Source organism: Alligator mississippiensis, chromosome 7 (assembly GCF_030867095.1).
Source record: "Alligator mississippiensis isolate rAllMis1 chromosome 7, rAllMis1, whole genome shotgun sequence".
Lineage (NCBI taxonomy): Eukaryota > Metazoa > Chordata > Crocodylia > Alligatoridae > Alligator > Alligator mississippiensis.
In genome coordinates, this window is record NC_081830.1 from 36,118,972 (window position 1) to 36,145,993 (window position 27,022).

Below are 27,022 nucleotides of genomic sequence, written 5' to 3' on the forward strand. Positions count from 1 at the left end.
GGCTGGACTTTAACCCAGGGCTCCTACACCCCAGTGTGGCAGGCATACTCTGAGCATGTCTGCTGGATCAGACAGCATTTCTCAATTTGCACCCCACTGTAGTCAAGTCAGGCACTCTCACATATTAGGGGGCCTAACACCTACTTCCTATTTAGCCACCTAAACTCCTGTTGGAACCACTGGGAGTTTAAGCAACTAAATACCCTTTTTTTGTATCTTGCCATAAGCCCTCAGCTGCTCAGACCAGGGTAGCTCTTGGCATGCACAGAGCATAAAACTATTAGCTGCTTTTCTTATTTCTTTTGCCTCAGGATGTGTGTTTAAGGTGCAAAGTGACTTCATGGAAAGGGAGAACTATACCACAGTGACCAACTTCCTTCTCCTAGGACTGAGTGGATCTCCAGTGGTCCAGTTCCTCCTTTTTTTCATCTTCCTGGCTGTCTATGGAACAACAGTGCTGGGAAATCTCCTCATTGTGGCACTGGTAGCCTGTGAGCACAACCTTCACACGCCTATGTACTTGCTTCTGGGGAACCTCTCCTTCCTGGATTTCTGCTACTCCTCTGTCACAGCCCCCAAGATGTTGGTAGGCTTCCTTTTCCCATCTCAGACCATCTCCTATGGGGGTTGTGTGGCCCAGATTTTCTTCTTCCATTTCATTGGAGGTATCAAGATCTTCTTGCTTACCATCATGGCCTATGACCGGTATGTTGCCATCTTCCACCCACTGCGCTATATGACCATCATGAGCCATGGTGTGTGTGTTGGACTAGTGACAGCTTCCTGGGTTGGGGGCTTCATCCACTCCATTGTCCAGGTAGTCATCATCCTCCAACTCCCCTTCTGTGGCCCCAACAAGCTGGACAACTTCTACTGTGATGTGCCCCAGGTGGTGAATCTGGCCTGTACAAACACCATCACCGCGGAGCTGCTAATGGTGTCAAACAGCGGCCTGGTGACCCTTCTGTGCTTTGTGGTGCTGCTCATCTCCTACTCTGTCCTGCTGGCCAAGCTGAGGACATACTCCAGTGAAGGACGGAGCAAGGCCTTGTCTACTTGTGCTTCTCACATCACTGTGGTGACCCTGATTTTTGGGCCCTGCATATACATCTATGCTCGCCCCTTTCGCTCCTTCCTCTTGGACAAAGCTGTCTCCCTTCTCTACACAGTCATCACGCCTATCTTGAATCCATTCATTTACACACTGAGGAATAAGGATGTGCAAATGGCTATGAAGAAGTTCAGAAAGATGAATATGTGATGCTAGGGTGGGAATGGACTTTTTTTTAGCCATTCAAAGCTTCTGTGTGCATGTCCTAATACCCCTGACATGGGTGTCTGGGCACTGTATCCTACTGGGTGGAAAGAAGACTCTTTCAATACATGTCCTTGATGTTTAAGAGTGCTCTCCTACAGGCTGAAGTAGGAATTGCTCCTAAGGAAATTACATGTTGAATTAAGGACAAGAAGAGTATGGATTTCCTACCAGGCTAGTTCTCTTCTAGTTTCCAAGGGGCCTGCAGGTATCCATCTGTTTTAGGTGGCCAAGTGCCACACTCTAGTGGTTGAGACAGAAGCTGCCCCTATATCATTCCCAGCAGGGAACCCTTTCCCTGCTGGGAATGATAAAGCTGTTAGTACAAGATACAAGGAGGGCCTGGATTTAGAAGAGGACAGGAATGGGCCCCAAGATGGGATTTAGAATGGGACAGGAACTGGCCCAAGATTCTACCTTATCTAAAGTGCAGATGTAGATCCACGTCTACTGGATGGAGATGGAATCATGACAGTTTGTATCATAGATATTAAAGCGTGGAGAGTCCAGTGGTAGGCCCTACTTGGTGGAAACAAAATTCTCCTCCATGTGTCGTATTCCCTTTAGGGTACAGATTCAGGTGGCCAGGCCTTTTGGAGCCACCTTCTGGAGTCCTACACTTTTCAAATAGGTTTTGGTGTGAAATTAGCTTGTCAGAGTTGGCTGGATCCTTCTCTGGGTTAGTGAAAAGATTCATGACAAAACTCTCATGTTTCCCTGAGCTGCTCAGTGGCCATGTAATTAATCTATTGGGTTGGGCTTAGACTATTTGAGCTGAGTTCCCAACTCTGTCCTTAGCTCCTTGGGCAAGCTACTTAGCCTGGGATTTTCTAAGAGACCTAAAGGAGTTAGGTGCCTCAAAGCCTCAAATCCAAACCTTTGATGCTTTCTAACTCAACTTCCCTGCAGACATAGTGCTCCTCTGATTTTGTTTCCCTCTGGTCATAGGTCTGGGCAGAGTCCCATTTGGGCTATACACTTGTTTGTTTGGATCCTCACATTCATTCACAATACAAGTAACATTCTGTTTGTACCTTCCAATATATATTTAGGATGAAAAAAATGTAATCTGTATCTAAGAAGGGAGCCCAGGAGTTCTGGTTCTCAGTCCCTCACTATAATAGATAAGACTCCACTCCTCTGCTAAAGACGGGAATAGAATCCTGTAGTTCTGCCTGATTTTCTACCCCCTTCCTTCCTCTTTACATGCTTTGACCAATAGTCCCTACAACATCCCAAAGTGGTAGAAGGAACCCAGGAGGCCAAGCCTCCTGCAAGGTACATCAGAGTTGAAAGGTGATTTTTATTTTAATTCTTCCCATTTTGATGACCAATGGTTTCATTTCTAACATAAGGATTGAGCCCACATGCTTGCTGACCATGATGGAGCTGCGTTGACTTAGATCAGGAGCAGAACCTGTGGTGAAAAAAGGAGCCTGCAGTATGTGAAGGCCTGCATGCAATTTACACCCATGATCAATGTCTACATGTGCGCTTAATTGCAATAAATTACCCTGGCATAAGATAGAATTGTCCCCTACAGTACCATCTTACACTGGCATAAATTAGCTTACTTCAGCCTAATACCACGTGTAGATGATGACACTTTCCTTTGCAGCTAATTAGTCTATTCCACAGTAAAGTGCACATGTAGATGTGGCCATTATGATTAATATACTTTGGGAAACACAAAAGCTGTCAACAGTAAATACTGCCATTAGTTGTGTTCAGTATTAATAGTGCACTGAGACAAATGGAAGAAGGTCATGTGTCTTTGGGTTGTTGCTACAGACTATTGACAAGCTCAGGTACCTCCATCACTGTATTGATTGCACCTGGACCACATTTTGAAAGTTTCCTTTGCAAATGATATGTGTAGGAATTGTGAGCCAGAGCCCAGCTGGTATATATTGGCTGTAGCAACATCAGAGTCAGTGGGGACAGATCCCCACCTGGTGTACAACAGCACAACTCCTGTGCAGTCTATTTAAGCAGCAAAAAGCAGAAGTCAGCCTTGTTTTTGGACTATTGACCCACAGTACACAAAGAGCTAGCAGTGCCTGCTGCATTCCCTTTGTCCACATGCAAAGCTCACAGCTACACCTCCACATTGCAGCCTGGCAAAGCATAACAGTTTGCTTGGACACTTTTGGCTGCCAAACTCCCCTGTCAGCTAGAGCCCTGATGACAAATCCCAGGAGGGCTTACTCACTTTTCTGGCCTATCCCAGCATCCCTAGGCATTTATGGAAGTTACCTGGCATAAAAAGAGCTGGCTACTGGGTCATAAATGACATTGGCGGAGAGGGAACAGCTGGAGATGAAATTCTGGCTTGTTGTTCCTGACCCTCTGCAGGTACCCAAATAAGGTGAGCTCGACCTGGATGGGATCTCTGTCAAAAATCTCATCTACTTTCTCCCTCATCCTTCCTCCTTCTTTACCTATTCATCTCCCTCCCCCAAACCCTAACATTTGTCACACCTCTTCTTAACTGTATGTTTCTTTCACTTTCTCTGTATCCTCCTCCCCTTCTCTCCATCCATCTATCCGTCCATCCGTCTGTCTGTCCTTCCATCCATCTGTCTGTCTATCACTGATCCAGTGTGGAGGGGACCAGTCTGGCTGAATGGAAAGAGCTGATCTGGGGGACAGGAATGAGAAGTCCATAGAATGAGGAGCCTGTCAGAGATGAAGGAGGAGGGCAGGAACACTGGGTCTATCAGGCCCAAGGAGCTGACTGAGAAGGGAAGGGGAGACAGGGCTGGCCAAGCTGGGAACAGCAGGGAAGCTCACACTGGAAAGAAAGTGGTCTGTTCTGTTGCAGCCATTGCTGTCCTTATACACATCTAGTTTTGTTCCTTGTTTTGGATGAGAAGAAAAGAAGCCCACTGGCTCAGTCAATAGCTGGGGAGTGAGGAGATTTGGGTACAGCACCAGTTTCAGCCACAGACTTGCATACCCTGGAGCAAGTCTCAGTCTCTCTCACTCTCCCCAAAAGCAGAATGGGGTAATGACACTGACTGGAGAAGACTGGTGACAATAATTACCATAGGATCATAAAAGATTAAAGACTTCTGGTAATTTGGGAACTGCATCAGGACCCAGATAAATGGATTTCAGTGTTAGGGGTAGTCTCCTTGCTGAGGACCCTGTGCCTGCTGGAGTCCTTTGGCATGGGACTAGGACATGCTGAGTGATTGGAATTGAGTTCTGGGGAAATCCTTGTTGTGAAGTTTTGCCAAAACATTGCCTCTGATGTGGTGTTCTCTTTGTCTGCCCCGTCTGTCTCATCTTTTCACATCTCCTCGTTATGCCTAAAACCTCTGTCTATGTCCATCTTTTTCCACCTTTTGCATGTCCACATGTGACAGGCTTACCTACTCAAGCTCCAGTATGTCTAGGGGCTCAAGAATCTTCAATTCCAATTGGTGGAGCAAATCCATCAATCAGAAACAAGCTGGGGGAAAGTAGGCACCACCTCTTTCCCGAAGGGAGGGGGAGAGGAGCTCCCCGACTGGACTGTGGACTGCAGCACGGCAGGTCTGCCGGACTTCAGGGGTGGAAACCCAGAAACGTATAAAAGGAGAGTGTGCTTGGCATGCTGGGGAGAAGATGCAGCAAAGGACAGCAAGGAGAGAGGAGCTCTGGAGAAAACTGTCCTCGGGACACCACCTAAGCCTCAACGGTGCGTGGATTAGCACGTGGTGCTCAGGCTCTGGGAGCCACTCGAGGTGGCTTGAGCCTGCGAACCCGGCAAGCGGCTGGGTGGGCGGTGCATGGATCAGCACATGGAGAGCCAGCCCTGGGAGCAGCTCAAGGCTATTCAGGCCCCACCCAGCATGCAGGTCAGCACACGGAGAGCTGGGCCTGGGAGCAGCTCAAGCAGCTGGGGTCCCACACGGTGCACAGCTCAGCGCAGGGAGAGTTGACCTCAAGAGCAGCTTGAGGCTGTTCAAGTTAGCCCTGGCTCTAGGCCGAGTAACCAGAGTCCTGCAGAGTGGCTCCATGTTAAACTAAAAGAGCCCTGGTCCCCAGGGCAGGGAGAGGAAGGGGAAAGACCCCCAGTGTGAGGCCAGGGAACTGGAGCCAGTAAGGGCTTGGCTCCTGTAGGAGCACCGTGGATGTCTAGCGTGGGGCACCACACCATCAAGAGTAGCCAGAGGCATCGCTGGAAAGAGGCCCTTGCAGGACTGGTCACCAGATTTCATAGATTTCATAGATTTCATAGACATTAGGGATGGAAGGGACCTTGGAAGATCATCGAGTCCAGCCCCCTGCCCAAAGGGCAGGAAGTCAGCTGGGGTCATAGGATCCCAGCAAGATAAACATCCAGTTTGCTCTTGAAGGTGTTCAATGTAGGCGCTTGAACCACCTCCAGTGGCAGGCTGTTCCGGACCTTGGGGGCTCGGACAGTAAAGAAATTCTTCCTTCTGTCCAGCCTGAAACGCTCTTGTAGTAGTTTATGACCATTCGACCTAGTCGTCATCCCTTGGGGCGCTCTGGTGAACAAACGTTCCCCCAGATACTGATGGTCACCCCTGATAAACTTATAGGTGGCCATCAGATCACCCCTGAGCCTGCACTTTTCTAGGCTAAAGAGCCCCAGGGCTCTCAGCCTGTCATCGTAGGGTCTGCTTCCCTGACCTCTAATCATGCGCATGGCTCTTCTCTGGACTCTCTCAAGCTTCTCTACATCCTTTTTTAATTGTGGAGCCCAAAACTGGACGCAGTACTCCAGCTGCGGCCTCACTAAGGCCGAGTACAGGGGGAGAATGACGTCCCGGGATTTGCTTGAGAAGCATCTATGGATGCAAGCCAGCGTTTCGGTCGCTTTACTAGCTGCAGCATCTCACTGCAGGCTCATGTTCATCTTGTGGTCAATGATGACCCCCAAGTCTCTTTCTTCCATAGTGCTAGCCAACATAGCACTGCCGAGCCTATAAGGATGCCGCAGGTTTTTCTTCCCAAGGTGGAGAACCTTGCATTTATCGGCGTTGAACACCAACAGATTCTCATCCGCCCACTTGCTGAGCCTGTCCAGGTCAGCCTGGATCACCTGCCTGTCTTCTGGTATGGATGCTTTTCCCCAAAGTTTGGTGTCATCGGCGAACTTGGCCAGTCCGCTTCTGACTCCAGTGTCCACATCATTAATGAAGATGTTGAACAGTATGGGTCCAAGGACAGAGCCCTGGGGGACCCCACTGGTCACAGGACACCACGATGAGTGACTTCCATTAATTACTACCCTCTGGGTCCGACCCCGGAGCCAATTTTCCAGCCAGTGGATCGTGGAGGACCCAAGGCGACAATTGGCCAGTTTGTCCAAGAGGTGATCATGGGAAACCAGATCGAAGGCTTTTTTGAAGTCAAGATATATGACATCAATCTCTTCTCCTTTGTCCAGGTGATAGGTCACCTGGTCGTAGAAGGAAATGAGATTGGTCAAGCAAGACCTACCCGCAACTAACCCGTGCTGGCTATCCCTTAAGATGTTGGCGTCGGCCAGTCCATTAAGGATGGCCTCTTTAATAAACTTTTCTAAGATCTTCCCCAGGATAGAAGGCAGGCTAATGGGCCTATAGTTAGCCGGATCCACTTTCCTCCCTTTCTTGAAGATAGGCACCACATTGGCCTTCTTCCAGTCTTTGGGCACTACACCAGAGCACCAAGAGTTTTCAAAGATCCGTGCTAGAGGCTGGGCTATGATGCTCGCCAGCTCCTTGAGTACCCTGGGGTGAAGATTGTCAGGGCCAACTGACTTGAAGGTATCCAGCTTCTCAAGATGTTCCTTCACGAAGTCAGCATCAATGGAGGGCAGGGGATCACCCTCAACTGGACTTCCCTGTCCCGTAGCGGGCATGGGCGTCCCATGGGACTGATGAAAGACCAACGCGAAGTACCTATTTAATAGGTTGGCTTTTTCCTGGGCGTCAGTTGTCAGTTGCCCCATCTGGTTCAGCAGGGTCCAACGTTGCCCCTGCTTTTCCTCCAGCTCCCCACATATCTGAAAAGGGACGTTTTATTGTCCTTGATGCTCAAAGCTAGTTGGAGTTCAGTTGCAGCCTTGGCTTTCCTGGTATGCTCCCTACAGGACCGGACCAGTGCAGAATAATCCTCCTTGGAGGAGACTCCCATCCTCCATCCTTTGTAGGCCTTTCTTTTTAGCCTCAGGAGGTCCGCTAGGTTCCTGGAGAGCCAGGGGGGCTGCTGTGCCCTCTTGCTGCCTTTCCTCCGAGATGGAATAGACTTAGCTTGTGCATTGAGGATCGCTCCCTTAAGGAGCAACCACTCTTCTTGAACTCCCCTCTCCCCATGGTCATGGTCCCTTAGGGCCTCACTGACAAGCCTCCTGATCTTGTCAAAGTCGGCTTTCCTGAAGTCAAGGACTTCCGTGTCGCTGACCAACTTGCCAGCTTTTCAGCAGATGGTGAAGGTGATCAGCTCGTGGTTGCTGTCACCCAGCTTCCCATCGACCACTAGGTTGCCGACAAGCCCTGTCTGCTTCAGAGTGGGAGCGTGAGTTGCTGGGGAAGCAGGTCTCACAGGGGAGGCGGGCTTGGGAGAGGAGGGTCTGCAGCCTCCACCCTTCTTCATTGTAAGGGGGGGCATGTCCACATCCTGGGGCCCTAAAGGGGAGGGGCTCCAGGGAACACCCCATATTTTGTGATGTTTTTGTTTGTGATGTTTTTGTTTTGTGTTTGTGATGATTTTTTGATGTTGCTTCATACTGTAGAGATTAATATAGTTATGAGTACTCCTTAAGGGGGTTTATATGGGTTTATTTCTCTTCATTACTTATATGTGTTTACTGCCTATTATTGGAATTTACCTGTATTGTTGCCTGTGTACGTCTATTGCACTGCTATCTCAACTTACCTGGGTTTATATAAGTTGATGATTATATGTGTTTTATTGTGTTGATGCCTTGACTTACCTGTTCCAGGGTGTTAATGTTCATCTGTGCATGGGGTTAATTATTGCCTTTGCTGTGAATCACCTGTTCTATGTTTTGCAGTCGCTCGAAGTGGTGCAACGTGTTGATTGCAGTGTATTGTGTAAGGTGTCACATACTACTTCTGTAAATATTTAATGTTTATTATTTATATTTATTTTGTATAGCAGTAAATTTGTATGTAGTTAAGTGTTTTGTCCTAGCCTGGCTCTATAGAGAAAAGAGGGAACTTCTCCCTACTGGCAGGCCCCTCTCACAGCACTCTTCCCTGACCACCCCATCCCTTCCACTTGCAGACAGGGCACAACCCTGGGTGTACCCTGGCTGCACACATATACAGTTTGATCTCTTCTCTTTTATCATTGGGGCTTTCTAGCTTTCAGTGACACTGCAGGTAGTATAGAGAAACTGAACTAACAGAGAAACTAGTAGCTGTCTAACAGCAGCAGTATGGAGCACTATGTGGGCAGAGCACTTGCTTGGCTATTATCTTTAAGAAGTCATGGAGATCAGATGAGGTCCTGGATGACTGGAAAAGGTCCACTATAATGCCCATCTATAAAAAAGGGGAAAAAGATGACCTGGGGAATTAAAGATCAGCCAATCTGATTTTCATTCCCAACAAGAGTATGGAGCAGACCATCAAGGAATCTATTTCTAATCACCTAAAAGAAAACAAAGTGATCAAAAATAGTTCATATGGATTTATCAAGAACAAGTCAAGCTTGACTAACCTGATTTCTTACCATGATAAGATGAGGGGCTTCATGGAGTGGGAGGGAGCAGTAGATGTGATATATACCTCAACTTTAGCACAGCTTTTGACACACTCTTCTATGACATTCTCATTTGTAAGGTAAGGAAATACAGTCTAGATTAAACAATTGTAATGGGGTACATAACTGATTGGATTATTATGCTCAAAGAATACTCATTAATGGCTCAATGTCTGATTGAGAAGTGGTATCAACTCAGGTTCCTTAGAGGTCTGCCATGAATCTGGTACTATTTAATATCTTCTATAATGATTTTGATGCCAGGACTGAATGCATAGTTAGCACATTTGCAGATGACACCAAGCTCAGTGGAATTTCAGACACTTTAGAGGACAGGATTAGGATCCAGAAGGAACTTGATAAACTGAAAAAATGGTCAAAATTAATTGAATGAAATCCAATAAGGACAAGTGCAAAGTCCTGTACTTACGATGAAACAACCAAATGAACATACATAATGGGGGGGGGGGGGGCCGGCAGGCACGGGGCGCCATGAACTGGGTTGACTGTAGTTTGTACTACAGAAAGCAACCCCCTGGTACTGAAATCAAGCATTTTCTTGTTGCAAGAAACACCAATAGCATATTGGATTATGTTAATAGGAGTGTTGCTTGCAATCTGAGGAAAGTGATTCTTTTATTCCAGCTTAAGTAATGTCTCACCTGCAGCACTGTGTTCAATTTTGGACACTGCATTTCAAGAAAGACTAATTTCAAAGAGTCCAGGGGAGTAATAAAAAAGTTTAGAAGGCTAAGAAACATGACTTATTAGAAAAGGTTGGAAGAACTGGGAGTTTGTTAGGGAGTTTGCCTGGAAACTCACCTTTTTTCCCTGTAAACTTGGTGAGAGGAAACAGGTTAGCAAGGAAAAGGGAACCTTTTGGGACCAAGGAGCAGCAAACAGTCCAGCTTACAGTTTGCTAGTGAAGGTCTACTAGAAAGAAGTGGTGGATTAAGTGACCCAGAGAAATGGCTGAAGGATGTTGCAATGCCAGGGGTGACCATGAGCTGATCAAAAGTGACTATAGGGCTCTGGGTGCAAGGGTAAGGGGGAGAGGGCTAAGGTGGTGATCTCCTCAATCCTTCCAGTCAAGGGGAACGGCCAGGCCAGAAATGGACACATCCTGCAGATCAATGCATGGCTGCACATATGGTATCGCCAGCAGGGATTTGGCTTCTTTGACCATGGCATGTTGCTTTAAAAAGAAGGATTGCTAGGAAGAGATGGGATCCACCTGACAAAGAGGGAAGAGCATCTTCACAGACAGGCTCGCTAACCTAGTATAGAGGGCTTTAAACTAGGCTCTCTGGGGAATGGAGACCAAAGCCCTGAGGTAATTGAGCAAGTGGGTGACCTGGAGGAAATTCAAGCAGGAAGGAGCAACAAGGAAGGCCTTCTTATTCTTCCTGAGAAGCTGAACAAGCTAATTACCCCAGGTATCTATACACAAATGCACAGAGCCTGAGAAACAAGCAGGAAGAATTGGAAGTCCATGCACAGTCACAGAGCTATGATGTGATTGGAAAAGCAAAGACTTGTTGGGAGCTCACATGACTAGAGCACTGTCATGGATGGGTACAAGCTGTTCAGGAAGGGCAGGCAGGGGAGAAGAGGAGGGTTGTGCTTTATGTTCAAGAGCCATATTATTGCTCAGAGCTCCAATATGAAGCTGGAGATAGGCCTATTGGAAGTCTCTGGGTTAGAATCAAAGTATAGATATTTCATTGATTTCCCATTATACCCTATGACCGGATTTCCGTAGCGGCTCCGAAGCTTTTGCAAAGTGGTTCAGAAGCGCCGAACTGCTTCAGAAAGCCTAAAGGAGCCACCGCTTTGATCTGAACATTCTGCTTCAGACACCAAAGCATCCGAAGCTTTTCCGGATCCAAAGCACGGTCCCAAGTCTCACACAGCCCTAATGAAGACCCCAGTCTAGGATGCTGTCACCAGTCCAGCACACACACCATGGTTCATGATGGTCACATAGTGCAGTGGGTGGAAGATGGCCACATACCAGTCATAGGCAGAGCGCTGGTCAATGAAGTGGGAAACTTGGGTGCTTGGCCCTCCTTCACGTGATGGGATTCAAGTCCATATTTCCCAAAAGACTACTCCAAGCACTGGCCTCCAGGCTATTTGGGGCGGTGGGGCATTCTCTTGAGCCTGGATCATGATGCAGAACAGAATGGAAGATAGACTCAGGTACAGGAGGGCTCTCAAACCTGTGGATCATATGTGGGCTGCAAAGAGTTAATTAGCAGTCCCTGGGCTCCCAGCCAGTGGTTATTCCCCCTCCTGCTCCAGCTGCAGGAGAAGCCAGGGGCTCCAAGCTCCCCCTCCGGCTTCCACTTCCTGCTCCCATCCCATGGGGTGGTGTGGTGTGCTGTAGCTCACAGGGTTGGCCATGCCTGTGGCCTGGGACATTGAGGGTTGGGGCTGGGGCAGCTGCACAATACAATGCAGTGGAGAGGAAGGGGGCATTTCAGCTATGGGACCCATGGTTTGCAATGGTACAGTCCCCAGTGGTGTGGCCCATGCAGCCCCAGGCCACTTATAAGCTGGACAGCCCTGAGCTAGAGGAAGAGCATAAGAGGGACCCTGACTCTCTAGCTCTAATAAGTGAACACAGAGAGAGCTGCTTTTCATGGGCTGCCTTTAGCCTGGACAGGAGGCTCATAAGCCATATTTTTTCTACCCCTGGCCTGATGCTTACAGGACATTTCCTCAAAGGAAGAGAGGTGGATTCAGATTCCCTTGGGACAAAGAGTCCTGGGCTCCTGCATTTCCTGACTGTTCTAGAGGGGGAAGGAGGGGCACAGCCTTCTCCTTGGGCTGTGTCCTAGGCAGCTCACTGTGAAAGGTGGGCTGTGAGAGCACCAACTGAATCAAGCCCCACAGGCAAAGGACTGCCTAGTTTGTCATCCTCCAAGGGTCTACTCCATGAAGTTGCTTTGTGGCCTCTTTGAGAATGTGACTGCAGATGCCTGCTCTCTCAGGAGAGTGACATGAACTGTGATCTCTGGGTGGATGGAGGTGCCAAGGCCCCATAGAAGGGCTGGTGTTAAGACATAGGTGTATACCTAATTTTTTTGCCCAGCATACTGCCTGCTGTGGATCCCATTCAGAGGCACCTAACATTCCCCATGTACTGTATAGGAAGCTCAGAGCAGGCCTGGGAGCCCTGCCAGATGGATCAGGTTCTTAGAAGTCAGGCACTCCAGTGTGTCTTTTAGGCACTAAAGTCCTGCGCTGGATCCAATCCTAAATGTTTCAGATTTCCACCATTTGACTCCAGATACTTCCTGCCTCAACACTAAAGAGTTTGTTGCCCTTGAGCCTCTGAAATAAAATCAATTTGGTTTTGTCACTTGTTATTAATTCCCTCTGAAACCACACTTCCAGCTGCACCTGGCCAAAAGCCCCAGTGTAGCAATATTCTGTTGCTATGTCCCAGATAATGAAATCATTCACTGATCCTAACATGAATTTATATATCATCAGAAGCAAGGGATGAAGACACAGATCAATGTCCAGTGTCTCAAGATCATCACAGGTCTTCTCTTCATTTTTTCATGGGAGGTGAGTAAATGATAAACCCCTGAATTGGAACAATTATTTGTTGCTAGGTTCATCTCCAGAAATCTGAGTCCATGGTTTCCATTTTTCAATATCAGTAACAGGATATATTTGAAGTTGACCGCCCCACCCCACCACCCCAAGAGTTTTGATCTCTCAGACTGTATTTCTTGTACCAGAACTTGTAACAGAATGTAGGGTCTTGACTCTTCCCTTTCCTTGCTTCAAGACTGCACTTACTTAAAAAGACTGAGGAGTCCAGACTTTCTTGCCTCATTGTTCTAACACTATAGCTCCATCCCAGAGCCAAAGACAGAACCCAGGAGTCCTGATTCACAGCTCACATTGCTCCAAATCAACAGACCCCTCTTCTTTCTGAGAGCTACAGACAGAACCCGGGTGACATAATTCATATGCCCCATGCCCTAACCCTCTGCACTGCTTGAACTAGAAAGAGAAACTGGGAGCCTTAAACCTCAGCTCCCTAAGTTTCCCTAGACTTGTTATGAAGAGGAAATGAGAAAAATGGTTCTATTTAGACAGGTGATGAATAGGTGGGGGTGTATTGGGCAGGTACAAAGGTACAATGGGATAGCAAGTGTAGCTAATCTAAATACAAGTATGGTGATAATCAAACCAAAAATCCACCAAGTCCAGGGGTGCACTGCTGATCGTGGGTAGCCTCAGATGCTTCAGAGGAAGGGGAGAAACATGACAGAACATGACAGCAGTGCCATATGTTAGATGAAAGGTCCATCTACCTGTCTCCTGTCTCTGACAGAGACAGTACATGATTTAGAGGAAGAGCATATGAACAGGACATGTCTGCAGTGACAACATTTTTGTCAACATTTATAATGAGAAGTAGGATCTTCTTGATGTAGTATGCCATCAAGTAGGGTTGAAGTGTTGTTGTATCTGTCATAGTCAAGAAAATGTCTGAAGGGCAAGGATTTTTTGTGATATCTTTTATTGGACCAACTGTGTAGTTGGGAGTGCTGTTGGACAAGCTTTCAAGCCTGAAATGCCCTTTTTTAGGTCTGAGAAAGAGGCAGATACTGGCTGAGCTAATATCAGAAAAAAAGACTCCATGCAAATTCAAAAAGTCTGCTTGAAGGGATGAAGGAAGACTGTGAACTAGGACTGAAAAGGGATTAACAGGAGCCTTTATGAGATAAAAGAAGAGCAGAAGAATATGCAATCTAGTGTTAGTGGTAGTTATTACCTGTGAAGTGCAGGGAGATTCTTGGCCATATTTATAGGTTGTAATAAGCCATTAAACCACTGTTTATATAAAGTCCAGATTTTTGAATTGTTTAGTAGAGTTATGAATTTCTGTTCCCAAACCCATTTTCTGGAGATTTTTGGTAATTTCCCTTTGAACATGAAGATTGTGAGGTTGGAGAAGGACTGATTGTTCTGTGCAGAATGTGCTGCTGTTGGTGTTTGTGTGTCTCTGTCTTTTCAAGTCTCTGTAAATGCATCATCTTGCTATGTTCTCAGTCTCAGTGAGTCCAGTGTCTGCCCAAACCTAGCAGGCCACCGGGCTAACACACCAGGTTCTATAGGTAATGAGCACAAGGGACTGAAGTGTTTAGCATCACATCTGCCCACCTTTTATTCTCTAGATTGAACATACTCATGTACTAATGTGATTCTAATCACATTAGGGTTGATTCTAATGTGGGACTCAAACTCACTCAAACTCACAAGGTGGTCAGGAACAGCCAGCATAGCTTCACCAAGAGCAAGTCATGCCTGACCAACCTGACTTCCTTCTATGATAAGGTGACAGGCTCTGTGGATGCAGGGAGAGTAGCGGCTGTGATACATACCTTGACTTCAGCAAAGCTTTTGACACTTTCTCCCATGACATTTTCATTAAAAACTACAAGCTAAGAAAATACAGACCAGATGGAAATACTGTAAGGTGGACACGTAACTGGTTGGATCATCGTACTCAGTGAGTAGTCACGAATGGCTCACTGTATATTTGGAGGGAGGTTTCCCAGGGGTGTGTGGGGTCCAGTATTGTTTAATATTTTCATTACTAATTTGGACTATGTGATTGAGTTCATGCTTAGCAAATTTGCATACAACACCAAGTTGGGTAGAGTTGTGGAAAGTAGGGCTTGGATCCAGAATGACCTGTATAGACTGGAGAAATGGTCCAAATCAAGCAAATGAGATTTAGCAAGGGCAAATGCAAACTCCTGCACTTGGGACAGAATAATGGCATGCACAAATATAGATTAGGGAATGACTGCATAGGGTGCAGTGCTGCAGAGAAGGACCAGCTGGTTACTGTAGATCATAAACTGAATATGAGCAAACAGGGTGCTCTGGTTGCAAAAGAAACCAAGAGCATCCTGGATTGCTTTAATAGCAGTGTTACTTGCAATTCAAGGGCAATGATTCTTCTACTCTATTCAGCACTAGGGAGGTCTCACCTGGAGTAGCATGTCCAGTTTTTGGCCTGCACATCAAGAAGGATGTGGATAGTTTAGAAAGAGACCAGCACACAGCAACAAAAATGATGAGGGCCCTGGGAGGAAAGACTTATAAGGAAAGGCTGAAAGAGTTAGGGTTATTTAGTTTGGAAAAGAGAAAACTGAAGGGGTATTTGATAACACTCCTTAAATACCTAAAAGGTGATTATAGAAAGGATGGAGATGGGCTTCTCTCTGTGGCGGTAGGGGACAGAACTAGGAGCAATAACCTCAACTTTCAGGAGGGGAAATTTAGACAGGAGATTAAGAGAAACTTTCTGACTGGGTTGGTCAAGCAGTGGAACAGTCTATCTAGGGAAACTGTGAAGTCTCCATCTTTGGAAGTATTCATAAGCAGGTTAGGCAGATGTTTGACTGATATGGTTGAATCATGGCTGATCCTGCCCTGAGCAGGGCGCTGGACTAGATGACTTTGTGAGGTCCCCTCCAGCCCTACTTGTCTATTATCTCTGAAGCTGAAACAAAGCACTTTAACTGCTTTGCCCCCAAAATCCGGCATTTGAATGAGTTCCCCAGGTCTGATTCAGTGAAAAAGTATTCTCATTTTAGCAGGCTGGCATTTGCTGCCTTTTAGATTACGCATACAGATATTTTAGGCTTGTCTATTTGTAGCTCCAAGTCAAGAGAACTTTGGACAGAAGGAAGAATATTTGAAGTTGAGCCAAGAAAACATTTTATAACACAAGGAAAAGGTACTATGGACCATTCAAGAATAAGAGATCACCTTGAGACTTAGACATGTTCAAAAAGGGGTTAGAAGGGGTTAGAACAGGAGGAGGTGGGAGCTAGGATTTATGAGTTCTAGTCTGAGCTTTGGGAAGAAACTGGATGTTTGTACCATGGGTAGATCTGGGATTCAGAATAGTGGTTTTTGGCCTTTTTTTTTTTTACCAGGACCCATTTGTAAACATCAATGGCAAGTCCCAACCCAATGCCCCTCACTCCCAACCCACTGCCCCCAGGCACCAGGCCCCCAGTGTGTGGGGTGGGGTGGGGAGGAGGGATCGGGGCAGCAGGGGTGTCTGTGGGACATGAGGGGCCCAAGCAACCCCTTGCAGACTGGAACTCCGCCAGTTTCCCACGTTTTCCTCGTTAAATGAGAATCCATTTTTAAATGTGTTGATCCATTTTTAAAGTTTGTTCAGCACCCATTCATATATTCTTGCAACCCACTTTTAGGTCACGACCCACGGGTTGAGAAATGCTGATTTAGAAGATAGGAGGTGCAGCAGAGGCCACTGGCATCAGCCCTCAGAGAATGGGGGTGGGGATGAGGTGCAGCAGGAGCCATAGAGGCAGTGAGGGACACTGAATGGAGCAATGGGCAGGGAGCAGTGGCAGGAAAGAGGTGCACACCCCCTGGACCTGCTGTCCCAAGTGGAACCAGCACCTGCACAGATGATTCCTGCATCCTCAGGCTGGAGCAGCTCTGCTGCACCTGGGTCAGCAAGGTATAATGGCAGGAGTGTCCCTCCTACCTGCATTGTCTCCCTGCCTGGCTTCCTAAGGCTCCCTGCCAGCCCAGAGGCTCCATCACCACCACCAGTTTGGCCTCAGCAGGGCTGTGTTACCTGACCAGGATGTCAGGCAGCAGCTTATTGCCCCATGAGGAACCAGGACACTGGTAACTGGGATACAAAGCAAGTTAGTATAGGGGTAATAGTTCAGGGCCAGGACACTTGGGGTCTCTCCCTGACTGTGGGAGGAAGGCTATAAAGCTTAGTGTATTAATGGCTGTGAAGAAGTAAAAAATCCTTCAGTCTGATGTTAGAGCACCCTTCTGGGAAGTGAGGGGTCAGAATTTGAATCCCCTTAGTTTGGAACAGGGTGTTATTCCTTCCTTCAGTTGATCCTGCTAAGCACTAAGCATTGGATTTATGGGTTTGAGGGGGGTTATTTTGCCTATATTAAAAGAAAATCATGAACCATTCTACATTTCCAACACAATACTGGTTGTCTCCATGCAGCTTCTAAATAAGGCATCCAATGGCAGGAAAAGAGCAAAATTTTAGATTCACCCCTGCCCTTATTCGAGTCTTTTATCATTCTCATGTGATATAAGATATCTCATCCTGCTTCTTACCAAATGCAAAACAGAAATATTTCCTCCACACTTCTGCCTGTTTTGCATTATTGTTATTAATACTGTTATCATCTATCCCTAGTAAAGTGCCTAACCCAGAGGTGGGCAAAATGCAGTCCATGGGCCGGATATGGCCCACTAGGCCATTCTATCTGGCCCATGGGGCCCCTAAAAAATTTAGAAAATTAATATTTATCTGCCCCTGGATGCCTGTCATGCAACCCTTGATGGCTTGCCAAAACTTGGTAAGTGGCCCTCTGCCTGAAATAATTGCCCACCCCTGGCCTATCCCATTTCTAGGATGTAATTCTTAGCTTCAGCCTTGCTGGCCATAGGGTTTACTTAATGTCTTCAGCTTCCCTTATTAAATGTCTACTCTTGCAACTTATACCAATTAATATCAATATCTACATCCCCTGTTTCCTGTGGTTAAATGATGCTATTTTATTTCTAATTTCTGTCTTCATTTCACCATTCAAGCAGGATAGGCATCTAGCCAAACTTATCCTCTTCCTGGATAGAAGAATCATGGTTTTTTTGTCCATCTAACATGATTTCAGGCCCATGAATCTCCCACCATGTATCAGCCATGCTAATTATATCACATTTCTTTTTTACGGGGGGAGAATTTCCAATTCATTTTTCTTGTTATTCCCCAAGCTGATTTAGGACACTAATGGGAAAAAATTACATAAAGTTTGAGTAAGCTATTCAGGGTTTCATCCATTGATTTCCATGATGAAATAAAATCTCAGTAAAGGTTTCAAAATCATGCCCATTGATTACAGTGGGAGTAAAGCATAAGTCAAGCCTTAGCCAAAACCACAGGATTCTTCCCTTTATTTTTGCTTTCAGGTCATCCATATCCAGTTACCTAAGGCCAAATGGAGCAGCTGTGGGGAAACCAAACTATGGTGAGTGAATTCCTCCTGGCAGCCATTTCTCCAACTCCACAGTCCCAGGCTGTTCTTTTTGTTGTCTTCCTTTTGGTCTACCTTTCTACACTGGTAGGCAACTTGGCCATCATGGTGACAGTCAATGCTGATCCCTACCTCCGTACACCCATGTACTTCCTGCTAAGCAATCTCTCCTTTCTGGACCTATGCTTCTCTACAGTTACCGCCCCCAAGATGCTTATGGACTTCTTGTCTGAAAGAAGGAGTATTTCCTATGATGCCTGTATGACCCAACTTTTTTTCCTCCACTTTGTGGGGGCAGCTGAGATGTTCCTACTTACTGTTATGGCCTATGATCGCTATGTTGCCATTTGCAAGCCCCTCCATTACTCCAGTATCATGAACAGGTGTCTTTGTAGCTGCCTGGTGCTGGCCTGCTGGACAGGAGGGTTCATCCATTCCACAGTCCAGACCATACTCACCATGCAGCTACCCTACTGTGGGCCTAATCATGTGGACAATTTCTTCTGTGATGTTCCACCAGTGATCAAGCTGGCCTGCACTGACACCTATGTGATGGAACTGCTCACAGTCTCCAACAGTGGGCTGATCTCGACCAGCTGCTTCATCATCCTGGTGACCTCCTACACAACCATTTTGGTGAAGATACGCTCCCCTGAAGGGCGTCGCAAGGCACTTTCCACCTGTGCTTCACACCTGACTGTAGTAACTTTGATCTTTGGGCCCTGCATCTTTATCTATGCACGGCCTTTTTCCATCTTCTCAGTAGACAAGCAGGTCTCTGTTGTCTACAACATCATCACCCCCATGCTTAGCCCCTTGGTCTATACATTGAGGAACAAGGAGGTGAAGTCAGCTATGAAGAGACTAAAGACGAGGAGCATCACTTCTGGAGAAAAGATAATATCATGAAATTTAGCAATGGCTGGGAACCAAGTAGTATCCTGGGGACATACTATCTAGGCAAGGAGGAGATATTGTCCAAGTGAGGGAATTGTATGTGGGGGAGATAGATATACTGACTGTTTTGGGTCATTTTATGGAACTGATACTCAGTTCCATAAAACTGTCCATTTGGGTTTGATCTGTAACCGACAGAGACTTTGGATAATTATGGAACAAGAAATCATCCATAATCTGGACTGTGTTAAGTATGGTTTAAACAGGAACTATGGATTTTTATCCCAGTACCTGTATAAACTGTTCTAATTTCTTTGTTCCTAAGAGCTTATTGTTTGCTTCTCCTAGCATTGCCCCCCTCCCTACTTTCTGCCTTTTGTTTTTAATTTTTTCTCTCCTTATACAATGCATGTCCTTTCACAGTATCTGATGAAGTGAGCTTCAGCCCACCAAAGCATGTGTTATATATATATATCTACTTAGCTTATAAATGTAAGAGACTAGGACATTAGCAACCTTGCTTAGTGGCTAATTGCCACAGGCAAAATCAGGGGCAGGAATCAAGGGCCAAATTACCAGATCCCAAGGGCAATCCAGGAGCAGAGTCCAAACACAGGCCAGGTCAGAGATCAGGAAGCTGCAACCCAGTTAGCAGGCCCAAGGGCAAAAACAGAAGCCAGAGTCCAGGAACTGAGTAAGCAAGGTCTGGAATCCAGGAAACCAAACCAAAGGGAAATCCAGAGTCCACGGACAGAGCCAAACCAGGGCCAGGAAGCAGGAGGCTTACCAAAGCAGAGTTGAGTCAGCACTGTTGGCTGGCCAAGAGGCTGCTGTCACAGGTGGGACTAAATCGGGAGATGGAGCTCCCAGTGGCCAATTCCAAAGCCAGCTGGTTAATTACCTGGGTCACAGCTTGTCAGCCAGAGACCCAAGGCAGGCAGGGGTGGATTCAAGGAGGTGCAGTGGTACAGTTGCAACACCCTTTGATTCCTGCTGTACCCAAACTTTAAAACCAGCTGCCTCAGAAAGGGAGCAACATCTATTCTGGCAGTGCTGATGGAGTCAATCACCTTCATGGCTCATTATAATGTACCTGATTCCTGATCAACTTTCATTACTCCACAAGTTGTAATGACCCTATCTTCTTTCTAATCATCTTGATATTGCATTAATCAAGTTATTCTTTCTTCTGCAATTCTGCTGTCTGTTAGGTACTCCTAGTTCTCTCTCTCTTCTATTTCTGCAGACTATTAGCTAAAAACCTTATCTTAGGTGTGGTAACACTTATGCAAGTGAACATTGACTCTAGATGTGAAAATGATGGACAGTGAAGTGTTGGATGCATTGTCAAGATGCACAGGAAGGCTAGAATATGTTTTATGAATCTGAGTAAGAGCTACAGGGGTGTAGGTTGTGGCCATATTGGTCTAAGGACATAGGCAGACAAGGTTCCTTGGGTGAATCTGATATCTTTTATTAGACCAACCCACATAGTTGGAAAATAATTATTAAGCAAGCTTTCGGGTTCAAAAACCCTTCATCAGGCTAAGGAAGTTTCAGCGGTTGGTATGTATTCTTCCTGGATGGAATGAAAAGTAAAGAAGCCAGCGGCTGGGCTGGTATGCATACAAGACAGGTAGTCAGTGAAGGTGCAGATTGAGGAGTCAATGGGTGAGAGACAGGCTGGGTGGGGCGGGGGGGGGGGGGAGAGAGAGAGAGAGAAGGGGGATGAAAGTGGAGAGATACCTGGGGAGTCAGATGTCAGGCAGGTTATAATGTGTCATAAATCCAATGTCTATATTTAGTCCATGATTTTTAGTATCCAGGAGGTTGATGAAGTGGAGTTCACAGGCTCGTCTCTGGGAAGTGTTTTGTAAGTTTCCTTTGAGGATCAGGACTGAGAGACTGGAAAGAGAGTGGTTTTCTTGTGAGAAATGTGCCCCCACAGGTAATTGGGTATTTCTGTCTTTGATAGATTTCCGGTGTGCGTTCATTCTGGTGCGCAGTTGTTGTTTGGTCTCTCCTACGTATTTTCCATCAGAGCATTTGATTGGATGAGGTATATTACATTTCTGGAGGTGCAGCTATAAGATCCAGGGATGCTGCTGGCTCTGTTGTGGGGTGTAGTAATTGTGGGGGTGGTGGAGATGTGTTGGCAGGTTTTGCATTTCTTGTCCTGGCACGGTCTGGATCCTTTTGGTGTGTTCTGGGCTTGAGGAAGTTTGCTTCTGGTGATGAGGTTGGCGAGGTTCGGTGCTTGTTTGAAGGCTAGGATGGGTGGCTCTGGGAAGATCTTTTTAAGAATAAGGTCTCTTTCTAGTATGGGTTGCAATTGTTTGAGGATTTTTCCATACAGGTTCAAGGGAAGGGTGATATGTCATAACCAGCGGTGTGTGATTTGGGGGTGGGGGGGAGGTCTGTACTGCAGCAGTTCTTCTTGTGGTATCCGGGTGGCTCTTTCGAACGTGCGATCTATCTCTCTGGAGGAGTGTCCTTGCTGGGTGAAAGCCTTTTTAAGATTGGTGAGGTGGCAATCCCGGGTGTTCTCTTCCATTCAAATGCGGTGGTATCTGAGGGCTTGGCTGTATATCACAGCTTTTTTGGTGTGTTTAGGGTGATTGCTGGTTCTGTGCAGATATGTATGTTGGTCTGTGGGTTTCTTGTATAACGTGGTCTGTATCCTATCATTCTGGATACTGATCATCATGTCTAAAAAGGAGATGCTGGTGCTGGAGTATTCTAGAGAAAGTCGGATGGAGGGATGGTGACTGTTGAATTTCTGATGGAACTCAATCAGAGATTGTAGGTTTTCAGTCCAAATGATGAAGATCTCATCGATATATCTTAAGTATAGCAAGACGGAAATGCCCAATTACCTGTGGGGGAACATTTCTCACAGGAAAACCACTCTCTCCAATCTCTCAGTCCTGATCCTCAAAGGAAACTTACAAAACACTTCCCAGAGACAAGCCTATGAACTCCACTTCATCAACCTCCTGGATACTAAAAATCATGGACTAAATATAGACATTGGATTTATGACACATTATAACCTGCCTGACATCTGACTCCCCAGGTATCTCTCCACTTTCAGCCCCCTTCTCTCTCTTCCCCCCTCCCCCCCAGCCTCTCTCTCACCCACTGACTCCTCAGTCTACATCTTCACTGACTGCCTGTCTTGTATGCAGCCCAGCCCAGCCCCTGGCTTCTTTACTTTTCATTCCATCCAGGAAGAGCACAGACCAACTGCTGAAACTTCCTTAGCCTGACGAAGGGTTTTTGAACCCGAAAGCTTGCTTAATAATTATTTTCCAACTATTTGGGTTGGTCTAATAAAAGATATCAGATTCACCCAAGGAACTGTGTCTGAGTAAAAGCTATACATTTTACTATAAGAACTACAGGACTACTAAAACAATATTTGGGGCTATTTCTGCCTACCCCTACTTCATTGTGTTTGTTTGTTTTTATTTAATATATGAGCTAGAAAATGAGTACACATTCCAGCTAAGTTATATCTGGTTTTGCTTTGCTAGTCACCTGAATAATATGCTAGCACTGGGAGCCTAGCATATTAATACAGCTTCTAGTTACTTTTTATCTGGAGAAAAATATGTCCTGTGTTATATGTGGTGATGCACCATGCTAACTGCATGCCCCTTTTCAAAATCCTAAATCCTCCCATGAAAGCAGGTGTGACTTCCCAGGCAATTAGCCCAGGCTGTTCTTCCTGTTCGGGTCCCTTACAATTGGCATCTGGAGGAGGAGAAGGAGGCATATTGGTCAAATGCTGAGTGATAAGGATCTGCAAGTGCAACATAGATATGAGAAAGACTAATGAAACATAAGAAATTAGATGTGGAAGGGTCCTCAGGAGGTCCAACCCCCCTACTCAACCCCCCTAGTCCAACCCCCTACTCAAAGCAGGACCATCCCCACCTAGATCATGCTAGCCATGGCTTTGTCTAATCAGGTCTAAAATACATCTAAGGATGGTAATTCTACAATTTCTCTGGGTAACCTGTTCCAGTGCTTTACTACCCTCCTCGTGAGAAACCACTGAACCATAGCAACTTAGGAATGGTGTTCTGCATCTGTACAATGGATTGGACCACATGACCCTTGAGGTCCCTCTCAACCCTGTGATTCTATGGAACTGTTTTTTTTTTTACCAAATCCAAATCTTGTATTTTGACCCTGAGTTTTTAAGCTTTTTAACAAAATGAAAGGGTACATTAAATAAAACAAACCACATTTCAAGCCAAAGGAAAAAAAAAAAAACAAAGATGTGACTTGGAAAAAATTAAGACAAGCTGGTTCAAATTTTTCAACGTTTTATTTTTATTTTACATGAGAAGAATGGCAAAATAAGCACCTATTCACAAAATGTTTCATTATCAATAAATTGGTGTTTCACCCAAAATATTTTGGGTACAAATTTTTGCCTGCCTGCAAATATTTCTTCTCAAAAGTTAGAAACATATGAATAGATTGAAAATCCAGAATGGACAACTATGATCACATAGTCTAACCTCCCACAACTCAGGAAATTTCATCAAGGTTTGGTAGTAACAATGACAACAGCAGTAATCATTTCCACTACTACCCCTAACACAAACATCTTTTTATATGAAGAGTATATTATGAAGAAAAATTTAAAAAGACTGGAATTCTTCGCATACAAAAAAGGCAAATAAGAGGGTATTTGATAGATGTCCATAAAATACTGAACAGGTTAGAGAGGGTATGTTGGAAACATTTGTTTTCCAAGCCTTGTAACACCAAAACACATGGACATCAGTTCAAATGAAAGGTAAAACATTCAGAACCAGTCATGGGTGACTGGTGCCACCTTAGTAAACGGGGCACATGCCGCCCCCCACCCTCCTCCCCAGTGACCAGTCAGTGACCGGGGGGAGTCCACCCGCAGCTGATCTCACTGATCAAGCAGGGGTTCCCCATGGCCAATCCTGTTGCCTAAGCAGTGAGCACGGCCAGTCAGGGGGTCCACCAGCACTCTCAGGGGTGCATGTGCACCCCCGTGCATCCCCTATGTGTTGCCACTGGAACCAGTAGCATAAGGATGCAGCTAAGTGTCTGGGGCATGGAAGCAGTGGCAACTTCCGGTTGTTGCATGATTGTGATAGCATGGCTGCAGTAGCAGCCATTTGTTTTCATGCCTCCCCTCAGCCCTCCCCCCCAACCCCCACCCCCACCCCCACACTAGGGGTGGTCGCTAGGGCTGTGCAAAGTTTCAGTCCCTGATTCGATTTGGGAGAGATTCAGTCTGATTTGGTGGCTGAATCTCTGAATCCGAATCAAATCATGAGACCTTTTAATCTCTCTGAATCAAATCAGAACCCTCCAAACCAATTCAGAGAGATTCAGAAAGATTCAGACACAGACACAGCTTTAAATGTTTTTTCTACATACTTCAAGGTACCAGGCAGCTCATCAACACTGTGATGGTGGGATCGATGGAGCATCCCACAGGAGCGTGGGGAGCTCCCCAGTGCACTCGGGAGCAGACCCAGAAGTGTACCAGAAGCACCAGAGAGGGTGCTAGGGTCCCCCGCCCTGTACCCCTCCAGCTCAGTAACTGGTGCCTCCTGGCTTGGGGGGGTACCTGCGGTCTCCCCACAGCCAATTGCTGAGTGGGGGGGAGGGGGGGACATGGGAGACCCCACAGCATGCTCCCTGGTGGACCCGGAAGTGGACTAGAAGTATTTCTGGACCCACCCCCCCTGCACTCTTGTGACATGCTCCATCCACCCCAATATCACAGCATTCATGAGCCATGCCTGGTACCTCAAGCTCTGTAGAAAAAACATTTAGAGCTATGTCTATGGCGAAATTGCTGATTTGATGAATCAGCATCAAATCTTCGGATTCGGCCAAATTGAATCGGGGACAGTGATCCTAATCAATGAATCAAATCACTGTCTCTGATTGAGGCTGAATCCGAATCTGAATAAAATACAGCCCGTTTCACACATCCCTAGTGGTCACCCTGTTCACCCTGCCCTGGTTATGCCACTGTTCAATATAGAAAAAAAGGACAGAGGGAGGGAGAGAGAAAAAGCCCACAACTTACATTTCATGGGCCTTTCCTCAGATAGACTCCTTCTATTAGTTTCTCTATTCACCCACCATATTCATGGGGGCTGCCTTTTATATGGATGCCTGTTTCATGCCTGGAAGGGACAGCAACAAAGCTGATGTTGTGGTGGGTGTGTTATAGGCCACCAGACCAGGAGAATTAGGTGGATAAGGCTAGCACAAGTTTCCAGATCACAGGCCCTGATTCTCATAGGGGACTTCAATCACCCTGATATCTCCTGGGAGGGCAATACAGCTCTGCACAGGCAATTGAGGAAGGTTTTGGAGAGTGTTGGGTACAACTGCCTGGTGCAAGTGCTGGAGCGGCCAACTAGGCGCCATGCTGTTCTTGCCTTGCTGCTCACAAACAGGGAAGAATCGGTGGAGAATGTAGTAGTGGATGGCAATTTGAGCAGCAGTAACCAGGAGATGATAGAGTTCAGGATCCTGAGGAAAGGAAGGAAGAAGAGCAGCAGAGTAAGGACCCTGGGCTTCAGAAAAGCTGACTCTGACTCACTCAGGGAATTGATGGGCAGGATTTCCTGGGAGGCCAGTAAGGGGAAAAGAAGTACAGGAAAGCTGGTTGTATTTTAAAGAAAACTTACTGAGGGCACACAAACATACCATCTTGATGTACAGGAAGACTAGCAAGTATGGCAGACAGCCAGTGAGCTAAAACACAAAGAGAAATATTACAAGAAGTGGAAACATGGACAAACAACTAAGGAGGGGTGTAAGAGTATTGTGAGGGCATGCAGGGTTGAAATCAGGAAGACCAAAGAGCAACTGAAGTTGCAGCTAGCAAGAGACAAGAAAGGTAACAAGAAGGGATTCTACAAATATGTCAGCAACAAAAGGAAGATCAAAGAAAGTGTCAGGGACCACTCTTACTGGATGGGGGAGGCAACCTAATGACAGATGATGTGGAAAAGGCTGAAGTACTGAATGTTTTTTTTACCTCAGTGGGCATGTCTACACAAGATGCTACCTTGCCACAGTGATGAGCTACAGAGATATAGTTTCTTACTACTAACCAGGATGCTGCCACTACTATACAGTAGCAATGACCTACTGCAATAGGGTTGGAAATGACCCATGCACTGCTGGGACTGTTCAGTACTGGAACGGTACTGATGGGTATGTGTAGATGCGCCCAGTCTTCACAGGCAAGGTCACCTCCCAGACTACTGCACCTGGCAGGACAGTTTGGGGAGGAGGTGAGCAACCACCAGTGGTGAAATAACAGGTTAGGGACTATTTATACAAGTCCGGGGGGCTGGATCTGATGCACCCAAGGTTGCTGAGGGAGTTGGCTGATATGATTACATCGCCTTTGGCCTTTATCTTTCAAAACTTGCAACAACTGGGAGAGGTCCTGGATGATTGGAAAAAGGCAAATATAGTGCCCATCTTTAAAAAATGGGCATCCAAAGAGGTACAGGGGAAGATGTGGGAAAGTACAGACATGTTAGCATCACTTCACTCCCTGGAAAAATCACAAAGCAAGTCCTGAAGGAATGCATTTTAAGCACTTGGAGAAGAAGGTGTTTAAGAACAGTCAACATGGATTCACCAAAGGCAAGTCATGCATGGCTAACCTGACTTCCTTCTATGATGAAACAACTGGCTCTGTGGAAAAGGAAAGATCAGTGAATGTGATATACCTCGACTTTAGCAAGGTTTTTGATAAGATCTCCCACAACATTCTTGCAAACAAGTAAAGGAAGTCTGGATTGGATGAAATGGCCTGTAAGATGGGTAGAAAACTGGATGGATCATCAGGCTCAGAGAGTAGTAATCAATGGCTCAATGTCTACTTGGCAGCCAGGATCAAGTGGAGTGCCCTAGGGGTCACTCCAGGGGTTGTTTCTGTTCAATATTTTCATCATCAACC

At 46.2% G+C, this 27,022-nt stretch overlaps 2 protein-coding genes across 2 annotated transcripts; both read left to right on the forward strand.

Moving 5' to 3' along the window:
- Window positions 1–317: 317 nt before the first annotated feature.
- Window positions 318–8,431, forward strand: LOC132243293 (olfactory receptor 4D5-like). The gene has a single exon (XM_059730803.1). It carries the CDS (start codon window positions 341–343, stop codon window positions 1,259–1,261), a length of 921 nt encoding a protein of 306 aa, XP_059586786.1. The 5' UTR covers window positions 318–340; the 3' UTR covers window positions 1,262–8,431.
- A 9,665-nt stretch (window positions 8,432–18,096) lies between these two features.
- LOC132251919 (olfactory receptor 4Q2-like) lies at window positions 18,097–26,423 on the forward strand. Its single transcript, XM_059731850.1, has 2 exons — window positions 18,097–18,994; window positions 26,282–26,423. Exons 1-2 carry the CDS (start codon window positions 18,097–18,099, stop codon window positions 26,347–26,349), a joined length of 966 nt encoding a protein of 321 aa, XP_059587833.1. The 3' UTR covers window positions 26,350–26,423.
- The last annotated feature ends 599 nt before the right edge of the window (window positions 26,424–27,022 follow it).